Source organism: Mus caroli, chromosome 2 (genome assembly GCF_900094665.2).
Source record: "Mus caroli chromosome 2, CAROLI_EIJ_v1.1, whole genome shotgun sequence".
Lineage (NCBI taxonomy): Eukaryota > Metazoa > Chordata > Mammalia > Rodentia > Muridae > Mus > Mus caroli.
Genome location: NC_034571.1, coordinates 104,988,896 through 105,001,000, shown reverse-complemented (window position 1 = coordinate 105,001,000; position 12,105 = coordinate 104,988,896). Strand labels below are relative to the sequence as shown.

The 12,105-nt window shown below is 37.7% G+C and overlaps 1 protein-coding gene across 1 annotated transcript; it reads left to right on the top strand.

Annotated features, from left to right (window-relative positions):
* The first annotated feature begins 7,423 nt into the window (after positions 1–7,423).
* On the top strand, positions 7,424–8,364 carry LOC110289417 (olfactory receptor 4F15-like). Its single transcript, XM_021155612.1, has one exon. It carries the CDS (start codon positions 7,426–7,428, stop codon positions 8,362–8,364), a length of 939 nt encoding a protein of 312 aa, XP_021011271.1. The 5' UTR covers positions 7,424–7,425.
* Positions 8,365–12,105: the final 3,741 nt, after the last annotated feature.

Genomic DNA, 12,105 nt, shown 5'->3' with positions numbered 1-12,105 from the left:
TCTCTCTCTCTCTCTCTCTCTCTCTCTCTCTCTCTCTCTCTCTCTCAATGTATCATGTCAAGATTGATCTCATACTGAAATGAAACCTTTTTTCATTTTCGAAGTAGAGACTCCTATACAACCCAAATTGTTTTGGAAAGAATGATGATCTGAGGGAAACTGTGTTATAAGAACAAGCCTCGCGATTACATGTAGACAGTATAATTTTTACAGCTTTTATATTTTTCTGTTTTTCTTTTTTGTTTTTTTGTTTTTTTTTCCCTGCAAAGTCATTTTGCAGTACTTTAGTAGTGGAAAGAATCTGAGCCACATTTATCTGGCAATGATATAACAACTATTCACCATGAGTTCGATTTTTTTTTTCTAATTTGATATCATTTTCCCAGCTCTGTTCATCCCTTGGATATTGTAGAGGAATTTTAATCCAGCAACATGGTTGAATTAAACAGGTTACAGGTGAAGACAGACAAACCAGAGAATGAGAAGGAGCCTGGTCCTCTGGCTCTTACAATATTTGTACACCCTCTTCCTTGATGTTTCCTGAGTCATAGGTACAAAGTTGTCTTGTAGATACAGCAACTGTGGTTGGGCTCATATAATTCTGGGATTATAACAGAATGCCAGAGTTATTTTGAAGCCAAGGAGAACAATTCAGTCAGAATCCAGGAGAAGCCTGTTTGAATCAGTTACCTTGGACAGGAACAGCTGTTGATGACACCAGAGGTTATTCCATTTTCTCTAGTTGTGTAAAGAGTAGCATAGAACATGAATGTATAAAAGTTCCTTGTTAGGGTGATAGTTCTTTTGGTGATGCTTGGGATGTTATAGAAGGGTCTATTTATTTGGTAGTTTTATTTCTGTTGTTTAGAGAAGTCTACAGACTAATTTGCAAACTGGCTACAAAACTAAACACTTCAATTAGCAGTGTTTAATGATTCTGTTTTCCGAAGTCCACACCAAAGCATGTTGTTGTTTGTATTCCTGTTGATGGCCATTCTGATTAGGTTGAAGAGGAGTCTTAATAAGCAGTTTCAACCAGTATTTCCCTGATGTCCATAAAGGTCCAATAGTGGGTACTCCTATATTGGTGGTAGCCAATTTCTATGTAATTGGACTAAAGGCCATTCTGTAGGAAGGAAATCATGTGTGGTACTGTAAACCTAGATAACTACCTAGTTAGTTCATGAAGAGAACTACTACTTCCATTTTACTAAACCATCATAATGCCTGTTTGCACCCTTAATACTTATCCTTATATCTACAGATAAGCATATTTATCACTGCTCATCAAAGAATCTTCTCTAAGGAACAGACAGAGACATCTACAGAAAACTAATACCACCCAAAATGCAAAGATCATGGGGAGCCCAACCACAGTTGCTATATCTACAAGACAACTTTGTACCTATGACTCAGGAAACATCAAGGAAAAGGGGATACAAATATTGTAAGAGCCAGAGGACCAGAGAATCTACTGTGAGATCATGTCTCCTAGAAACAACAAGGAAGCTTAACACATAAAACCTCAAAAGTATTTCTGCTAGACTTTTGGGATAGCATTGGAAATGTAAATGAGGAAAATACCTAATTAAAAAAAAAAGAATTGATAAAAACACAGCACTAATAAACCTGCTAACATGAAAGAGGAAATTCCATAACCTATAGAGAAAGAACTATAGACAACCAAGGAATACTGAGAGTATAAAAATAGACTTCTCCATGAATGAGCCTCAAGTGGTCAACCCTGAAATCATATGCATACAAGTAACACTAAACAGCCTGAGATAATAATATTTTTATATTTTTATATTTGTGTGTGTGTGAATAACAAAGAAAAAAGAATCCATGAATTTGAGAAGGAGCCAGGTGNGGACACAGTGGAAGAATTAGAGGAAGGAAAGACAATGAAAAGAAAGAGGGCCGTGATGTACTTATATTTTAATATATTTAATATATTTTAATTTAAACCTTACTATCCTACGTGCATACAATATATATGGTCCCATATACTATCTCCATGAATACTTAAGAAGATAGTTTGGTTTCAGTGTCTAGTCAGCTTTATCTTAGTACTCAGATAGATGCTTAAGTCCTTTCATATCCATACATTTATCTATATCTTCCATACATTCCTTTGTGACTCATTTAAAGCTTTTTTAAAAAAAAAACTTTTATTTTTTTTCACTATCTTTGTTCCCCTCCCAGTCAGTGCTACTACACATTTCCTCATACTATTCCTCCTCCCCCATCTCCAAGAGGATGTTCTCCCTCCCCCCCTCCCCCACTCCCTTGGGTCTCAAGTCTCTAGAGGGTTAGGTTCATCTTCTCCCACTGAGGCCAGACCAGGCAGTCTTCTGCAGTGTATGTGCCTTGGACTAGCTCATGTATGCTGCCATGCACACTGGGAAATGNCACACACTCNGGTCAGGTCTGCTTGACAGGCTGAAAAGCCTGGGTGCCAGTCAGGAGGAAAAGAGTTTCAAGGAAACTCACCTCCTGGAGCTTTGGCGTTCTCATTTACTGGTATACTCATACCCTATTCCAGCATTAGTCTGGTGTATGGAACTATGAGCTTAGAATCAGGCAGAATGCANTAAGGAAGTTAACCTATTCAGTAACTCATTAAGCATTATAAAAGATGGAGCCAGTAACTCAGAGCTGGTCTGCAAAATATTTACCAAGGACAGTAGCAAATTGCACCTAAACAAGGGAATAATAGAGCCAGGGAATCCCACTGAGATAGAAATCTTCAGTACAGGCTACATTGCATATTAGAAGCAAGTTGGTAAATTCTTCTGACAAATGGAGAATTTCCAGATACTTAAAAGTTACACTCATATAAGAATTTAGCAAGGCCTAGGAGATAGGGGGTTGTGGTATTGCATTATTCATGAGGCCTGCCAAATACAGAACTCCCTGGTACTAGCCTTCACAAAGTTCAAAGGTATAGCACTAGAGTGTGAAATCCTTACCTGTCACTAAGCTGACCCTAGGCAGGACTGCTTTATCTTCACTGTAAACATTTACTTGGTTCCTGTAAGTCCTTTTGTAGTCATTCCTTTGTTTTGTATCAGGTAACTTCAATGTACCTTGCCTGCTGTGACTTCCAACCCCTTGTATTTTCTGTACTATATAAGATTGGTGTTCACTTTGTGACAATACATCCAGATTCTGCACAATCTCGCATTTTGATCTGTCTGTCACTNGCCAACGCCTTGTCCACCTGTCTCAGAGACCTGTTCCACGCAGACAAAGGGACCCAGAGGGTCTGCGGCAGTATGCTACCTGCTTGGCTCAATTTCTGAGAGATCTCAGGGGTCCTGGTTAGTTGAGACTGCTGGTCTTCCTATGGGGTTGCCCTCTTCCTCAGCTTCTTCCAGTTTATCCCTAATTCAACCACAGGAGTCCCCGACTTCAGTCCAATGGTTGGCTATAGGTATATGCATCTGTTTCAGTCTACTGCTTGTTGGGCCTCTCGAAGGACAGCCATGGTTGACTCCTGTTTGTAAGCACACCATAGCATTAGTAATAGTGTTAGGCCTTGGAGCTTCCCCTTGAGATGGATCCCAAGTTGGGCTGGTCACTGGACCACTTTTCTCTCAGTCTCTTTCCATTTTTGTCTCTGCAGTTCTTTTAGACAGGAACATTTCTGGGTCAGAATTTTTGATTGTGGGATGGCAACCTGTAGTTGATATTTCTGGTTGTCAACTTGACTATATTTGGAATGAACTACAATCCAGAATTGGAAGGCTCACAGGTGATCCTAATTTGGAGGCTGGGAGATACAAGTTTCTGACCTGGATCTTGGCATGGAGATCTTGAGGCATAGTGGCTATGAATACCAGAATATTATGACAGGGAGATCTCTGAGTTCAAGGTCATCTGGGATTAAAGGCATGGTGGCACACACCTTTAATCTGGGCTACACCTTCTGCTAGAGACCTACATAAGGAAATTGGAAGATAGAAGATTTACTTTCTCCCTTCTTCAACTGCTTGCCTTGTGGGACTGAGCAACTGCTAGATCCTTGGATTTCCATTCAAAGCTGCTGCGGACCATTGTTGGGAGTTGGACTATAGACTTAAAGTCATCAACAAATTCCTTTACTATATAGAGACTACCCATAAATTCTGTGACTCTAGAGAACCCTGACTAATACACAACCCCATCCCTCCACTTGATGCCCTGTCTTTCTACTGGAGGCAGACTCTACAAGTTCTCTCTCCCCACTGTTGGGCATTTCATCTAAGGTCCTTCCTTTTGAGTCTTGAGTCTCTTTCCTCCCCAGTCTCTGGTACTTTCTAGAGAGTCCCTCCACCTCCTACCCCTGAGGTTGTAGAGGTTGCATATTTCCATTCATTATTCTGGCCCTCTAGTCTTCTCTCTTGTCTTCCTTCCACACCTGATCATGTTCTCTCTTTTCCTTCCCTTCCCGTCTCCCACCCACGTTTCTCCCTCCCCTTTCCCCCTGTGATTGCTTTATTCACCTTCCCAAGTGGGACTGAAGCATCTTCACTTGGGCCCTCTGCTTCTTATCTTTATTGAGTTCTGTTGATTATATCCTAGGCATTCTGTACTTTTTTGACTAATAGCCACTTAATATTGAGTATATGCCATGCATGTCCTTTTAGGTCTAAGCTACCTCACTTTTGTTTTAAAGCTTCTCTCTTTGACTTGTCAGGATTGTAGGTAGCTATTCCTTTGCACAAATAAGATCATATTGGCAATCTAAAGTCTCTGTGGTTTCATTTGGTCAGTATTCCTCTGTGGGCCAATTAGCTGTGGGTCCCATAGTAGCAGCACTCATGTAGATGTTTATACATGAAATAAGGATATTTCTAACAGGAGAAAGGTGGACTATGCTTAAGTCTGCAGAAATAAACTTTTGAAAGTACTAGTGACAAATATAGAAATAGCCGAGTGGAGTATAATTTCTAACATTCCAAAATGCCAGTACGGAATTGATATTTTCTATTGATACATTGTTTGTATACAAGTGAACTAAGTATTACCTTGTACCAGAGAAAAGGATTAAAATGAAGTTAATGGACAAAATTAAACTAGGGAGAAAGAAGACAAAATGTTAGAAATTTAAAATACTTGGTCTACCTCTAAGTTTGAGATGCAAAAACAAGGATCTAGAAGTATAGGAGGCTGTATTTCGAGAGTGGGTAAGAATTGACTCTGCATCAGAAAGTAATAACAACTTTTGTCTCTATCAAACACTAAAGGACTTCATGTGGAAATAGATAATGATGGCCTGGAAACAACCAGAATGCTCTGAGCTTCAGGTATTGTATAGATTCATATTCTTCTCTGTGTTTACTTTAAAAGACACAGGAATTATAGATGCTTATGAAGTAAACTAAAAGGCCTAGATGCTTATAAATGCAGCCTGCCTCCTTTCTCATTTAGATCTACCTAGCACACTGTGAGTCACTTCAGGGCAGTCAGACAGCCATTAAGGTGTAAAACACAACTGAATAGTCATGAGAAAAAATGTCAAGTCTCTCGTACATTTTGAAGAAGAAGCTGATCAGACTGTCAGGATTCCTACAATCACTGTTCTGAAATATTACTTCTACTCTAAGTCATAATTTCTCTAATTATGAAGGGCAAAATAACATGGTAGCATGTTGTTACTTATGGTAGTTCCCAGTATCAGACAAGATAGTGTATTCAAAAAAAGTATGGTGCCATACACATGGTTGTTACTGGTTCTGGTTTAGTTTGGGTTCTTATTGTCACAGAACTCATTAGTCATGGACTGCTGCAGAGATTCTTTGGCTCTGTCAGGAAATCTTGAAGTTCAGATATGAGTTGTGATTGGAACAAAACAAAACAAAACAAAGCAAAGCAAAGCAAAGCAAAGCAACGCAACGCAACGCAACACAACACAACACAAAACAAAACAAAAAACAAAACAGGATGTGTCTCTTAATCTCCAGCATAGGTTATGATTTCCTCCAGACCACAACCTTCATCAGTCTGAGTTACAGTGTCTTTTCTACTTCACAAAAATTACATAAGCACAGTACTCATTTGGATATCAGACCAGGTACATTTTTCTAATATTTACATTATATATAGTAAAGTATAAGACTTAAAATTACTGACTGCATTAGGACTTCATTAAATTCAGTATCCATTTTGTATGGCACACATATAGTAAGCCTTTGTTCATTGACCACAAATAGCTTTACAGTGAGTTTATAATGTTTTTCTAGATGCATAACAAAGGGAATGTGAAGTAGATTAGTTGGAGAACAATGTCTTCTATAGATTATAAAAGATAAATCAGTACAAACAAGGGACAAAAAAATGGACAAGCAGTGGCCCAAAGAGAAGAGTACACCATCATTATGAAGCGTTTCATTGCATAGCAGATTAGTATTGCATTGCAAAATAACCAAAATGTCAGACTTGGAATGATTATTTACCATCTGCTTTCAGCCCCTTTAATTTTAAAGACAATGAAATGGGAGGCAGGCAGTGAGTGGTGTGCAGAAGGGATAGAAAAATAAAAACACCTTCCTTGAGTTCTTGAAGACTTGGTCCTGGGTCCTGATTGTGTTTTTTTCTGTCTCCAAATTTAGTGTTCTATTTACCATGCAGTGAAGTATGGAAAGACAACAGTATAGAAATGATCTTCAAATATCAGCTATGTAGTAATTTTAATAAACTTTACTATAAGAATGAAACTTTATGTATTTTATTCATATAATCTATTGCTTTTTGTTCTGCATCCTAATTATCATTTCTGATCTTACTCTGATACTTCTAAATCTTGTCTTGTAACCCTTTGTTCTCCCTGGACTGCTATAAAGTGGGATGCCATTATGGTTTCTGCAATATCTTCTCCCTTTACATGGAAACTGTGAATGGAGTTTGATAAAAGATTAATTATGAGACACATTAATCAGAGTAATAGTACTGTACCAGATTGCTAAAAGGGTATGAAAAAGGAGATCACCAGAAAGTTCTGATGTTTGGGAAACACGATGTGCAAGAGCTACTACTGGGAGAGAAATCAGGGGTTCTTCTCATTTCATTAATTTCATGTGTATCATTTACAGAGAGTCTTTAGCCTGTTCATAGCCTTTATTCAGATCAATTATTTGTTTTTTTCTAATTCTTATCTGTAAACATTTCCCAACTTGTATTTGGATAAAGTTAGGGAATAGAGGACATGATGTGTAGTGGCTCATGGTATTGAATGGCTGACAAATTTCTGCAAATAGAAGTTATGCTGAGATATATTGGCTCTATGCAGGAATGTGTTTTGTTTACAGTCTGAAACTGATTCAATTACTAACTACAGAGAAAGCTTGGTTGGTTTTGTTGTTGTATTTGTTTGTTTGTTTGTTTTTTATTCTCTGCCTTTTTCAGGTTTTGTTGTATACAACTCTTTTTTTCCCCACAGCAATGGATAAAGCCAATCACTCTGTTGTGTCTGAGTTTGTGTTCTTGGGACTCTCCAATAGATGGGGAATCCAGTTGCTTCTCTTCCTCTTTTCCTCCATGTTCTACATAGCAAGTGTGATGGGAAACCTCCTCATTGTGTTTTCCGTGACTGCTGATTCCAACCTGCATTCCCCCATGTACTTCCTGCTGGCCAATCTCTCATTTCTTGACCTTGGAGTTTGCTCTATTGCAGCACCCAAGATGATTTTTGACCTTTTTAGAAAGCACAAAGCCATCTCATTTGGAGGTTGTATAACTCAGATCTTCTTTATTCATGCTATTGGGGGCACGGAAATGGTGCTTCTCATAGCCATGGCCTTTGATAGGTATGTAGCCATATGTAAACCTCTTCACTACTTGACCATCATGAGACCACAAATATGCATTTTAATTTTGGCAGTGTCCTGGGTCCTTGGACTTATTCACTCAGTGGCCCAACTAGCTTTTGTTGTAGACTTGCCCTTCTGTGGACCTAATATATTGGACAGCTTTTACTGTGATCTTCCTCAGCTTATTAAACTTGCTTGCACAGAGACCAGTAAATTGGTGTTCATGGTCACAGCCAACAGTGGACTCATCTCTGTGGGATCCTTCTTCATACTCATCATTTCTTACATCTTCATTTTGGTGACTGTTAGGAAACACTCTTCAGGCAGCATATCCAAGGCCCTCTCTACTTTGTCGGCTCATGTGACTGTGGTGGTTTTGTTCTTTGGACCATTAATCTTCTTCTACACTTGGCCCTTCCCTTCATCACACTTAGACAAATTTCTTGCCATTTTTGATGCAGTTCTCACCCCTTTTCTGAATCCAGTCATCTACACATTCAGGAACAAGGAGATGAAGGCAGCAATGAGGAAACTCTGCTCCCAGCTTGTGAATTACAGGAAGGTCTCCTAAATACCTTATAAAAACAACAAAGGCAACTCTACACTCAGTGACAATGAGGAAAATAAAGTCAGTCACATTTCAGTTTTTTATTAACGATTTTATATATCAGATTAAATTTAGGAGTTTACCAAGTTATCTAATACCTTAATAAACATGGATAAGGGGATTTAGAAATGGAGTTTTTTATGCCTCAGATTCTGTGCTGGATTCTTCATATCAAATATTTAATAGTCAGAGTGATTCTATACAGTATTTTACCTTGATGATTTTTCAAGATAAATTAAGAATATTTTCTTTAAATTTATGATTGTTCCCTTTATGATTGCTATGTAAAATACCTCAAACTAAATTGATTTTCCCCTTAATATACAAGTTTTGGTGTTCTAAAGCCTCCAAGAGGGGCTAAACAGAGAATATACCAGGAAATTCACTGTTGAAGATAAGCATTAGTCTTTTTCACTGTTAGAGTTCCCTGTTTTAGTTAGTTTTCAACAAACATTTTTTGGTGATAGTGAATATGGAAAGCAACGGCTGTGTTTTCAGCTGAATTATAGCTATTAATAGTCCCTAAATAAAATCCTCTATCTTCAAACTCTTACAAAATGTTTATGTGATAACAATTTAAGTCTACTTCCCCCCCCCACACACACTCCCAAATTTTGTGAGAATGCTTATGAAGTGAAAACTATGAAAGTCTCACACAGGCTAGTAAATGAGACTGATGGTACTCTGATATACATTTTCTTTTAAATTATTAAACATTTAATTTAATAACTACACTACTCAGTACCCAAGTCCTTCTCAAGAAGCCAGTTTGGTTTGCACCCTTGACAACTTTTCAAAACTCCCCAGATCTAGCCCGGGTCCAGCAGCTAGTGATCCTGCTCACTTTGGCGACCCATGCATGCACTGCAGCTGACTTCTGAGCTCCCTCTAGAACCTCTTCTATCTGAAACAACCCACAGGTCCCTTTGCCACAACCTCCGACAATTATTATATGTATTTTGTGCATTGATTCAATTTTAGCAAAAGCTAAGTAGGTAATATTTTCATTCTTGCATTATAGATTAGAAAACTAAGACACAAGAATCTCACTAATTAGACCAAGATATCAGCTGGCAAGTGGCAGATCTAGGCTGCTAAGCCAAGCAGCCCTGCTGTGAATCAAATACTCTGCTGATGCCAGGAAAGTGAGACCCTTCACCTGTACTTAGAATTTCTAAAGACAATTTTACACATAGCACTGTAAAATAGTAAACACACAAGTCAATAAAATATTATATTTGAAATTTATAATCTGTCATTTTGCTATCTCATTAAATATTCGAGACTGAGCAGTAAATTTTATATTTTATTTTTTATTAGATATTTTCTTTATTTACGTTTCAAATGTTATCCCCTTTCCTAGTTTCCCCTCTGAAAATCCCCTATCCTCTCACCTTCCCCCTGCTCCCCAACCCACCCACTCCCGCTTCCTGGCCCTGACATTCCCCTATACTGTGGCATAGAATCTTCGCAAGACCAAGGGTCTCTCCTCCCATTGATGGCTGACTAGGCCATCTTCGAACAGTAAAATAATTCTATGGTCTGTTTCAGTCCAAACACAAACATACATAAGCAAGGACACTGGACAATTTATTGTTGGGATATCTTTATTCCATGATAGTTTCATGTCATTTGAAGAAGTTATTGAATTCTGAGGGGACATCACATGGAGTTTCTTCATCATCACAGATCCTGAGTTTGTATTGCTTGATGCAGAAGATTAGCCAATTTCAAACTAGTGTTTGATTAACAGATAGAAAAAAAAATGACTGTCAGACACTTTTGTTAGTTGATCACATCTCTTTTCACAGTGAAACATATTTCGCTTTAATACCCACATCCCATGAATCCTGAAGATGTGGGGAATACCTAAGTCACTAAAAAGCTCTTTGTCTGTTTCCTGTCAGTATTTGGTCTTTTGTAGTCACATGCCCTGTAACCTGCTTTTCTGTTTTCCTCCATCCAATTACCTTCCCACAACAGAAACTAATTCACTCCCATTTTCTCCCCAGGAGTTGGTAGTGGCTTTGGGCTTTTTTGGATTCTTTGGGGTAGGATCTGGTCTCTATTTAATGGACTAAGACTTGTTCTGGAGCACACAGAGGTCCAGGAGGAAGTCTATATAGATAGAGTTTTCTCACCTCACTTGGTTCCCTTATTCTCCTCCTTCTTTCCCTGCTAATGGTGAAAGAAATCTCATTCTAAACCTGGATCACTTAATTCTATTTTGGAATGAGTGTTTAATGAGTGTTTGTCATTAATCCTTGCTGAACTTGTATACACATTTTTAAAATTACTATTTAAATAAAACAGACCCATGTACTTAAAAATGATTGTCAAGAGTCATCCTATGCTGGAAGTCTCTTGTTAACTCATTCTTTCTTAAGGCAGAGAAAGTAAAACTGGGTCAATCACCTGTATACAGGCATCAAGAAATATTCAGAAAATTACTATGTGCCACTGGGGAGGGTGTAAAATAAGATGAAAAAAATACATAATTACAGATTTCTGGGCTATCACCAGCAGGTGGAAGAGTGGGTTGTGAAAAGAATTATTGTATAATAACAGAAAAATGACATGTAGTGGATATCTATTCCTGCTTTTCTGTAACTATTTATGCATCTAGGACTACTTCTATAGCAAGTTGCTGATGTAAAGGTAGAACAAATGACAGGCCTAAAGGTCTCATGGGGCAGGAAGATGAATTTTGTGTTGAAAGTTGAGTAGGAAAATTGATGTGTCCTGGAGTTCTAGTATGTGGCATATTGACTACAGCTCCTATATATATATATACTATATCCTCAAGACTGCTGAGAACAGAGACTGAAATGCTCTCACCATAGCAAAGTAATGTTGGAGTTAGTAGCAATATCAACTAACATCACTGTGACATACAGTTCCCTTTGTATACATGTATCAAAGACAATTTCTCATAACTCACATACACATAACTTTAATTTTGAGATATGCATCAAGAAAAGTGGTTGGGGAAAAATTTGAATAGAATATTGTCAACAGATGTTAAAAATATTTCATGACTTGTAATTATTATTCAAAGAGATTTATACTGTTCAAAAGCAGACATAATGGATGGATTTTGAGAGTCTTCCTCTTGAATCATGGGAATAAAAATACAGCTGAAGGCATAGACAGAGGCCATAATGACCCACTTACTGGGCTGGGGTAGGAGTAATAAGTGCCAATGTGAACATTGTTACCCTGAGAGTAACATGATTTCATTTTAGTTCTGAAGATCAGCCTGACTTAGGAAAGGTAGAGAAGTTTAGAACATCAAAACTAGATGTCTTTACCCAGCTAAAAGAGAATGCCTTCTGAGCGTTTTGCAGTAAAACCTGCCCTGTGAAACAAAGAAGCAGAAGGGAAAACTGAAAGTGAGAGAGAACTGAAGATTAATTGCTTTGAATTGGTTATTTCTATTGCTTGTAAAGGTGTTGTAAAGCTAAAGCCAAATTATACAAATTGTATAACTCAAACTTCATCAAATTAGACCAATCGGATCAAATGAGATAGATGTCCATCTGCTATTTTATTTAAACTTATAAATATGAGTAAATCAATTATAGCAAATTTTAAAATCTATCTTAAAATAATTATGACAAGTAGGCTATGAATTTACTCTAAATTTTCTTGCAATTATTTTTAGGCTCTATCTTTATTTTTATATATGTGAGAGAGGATGAGAAA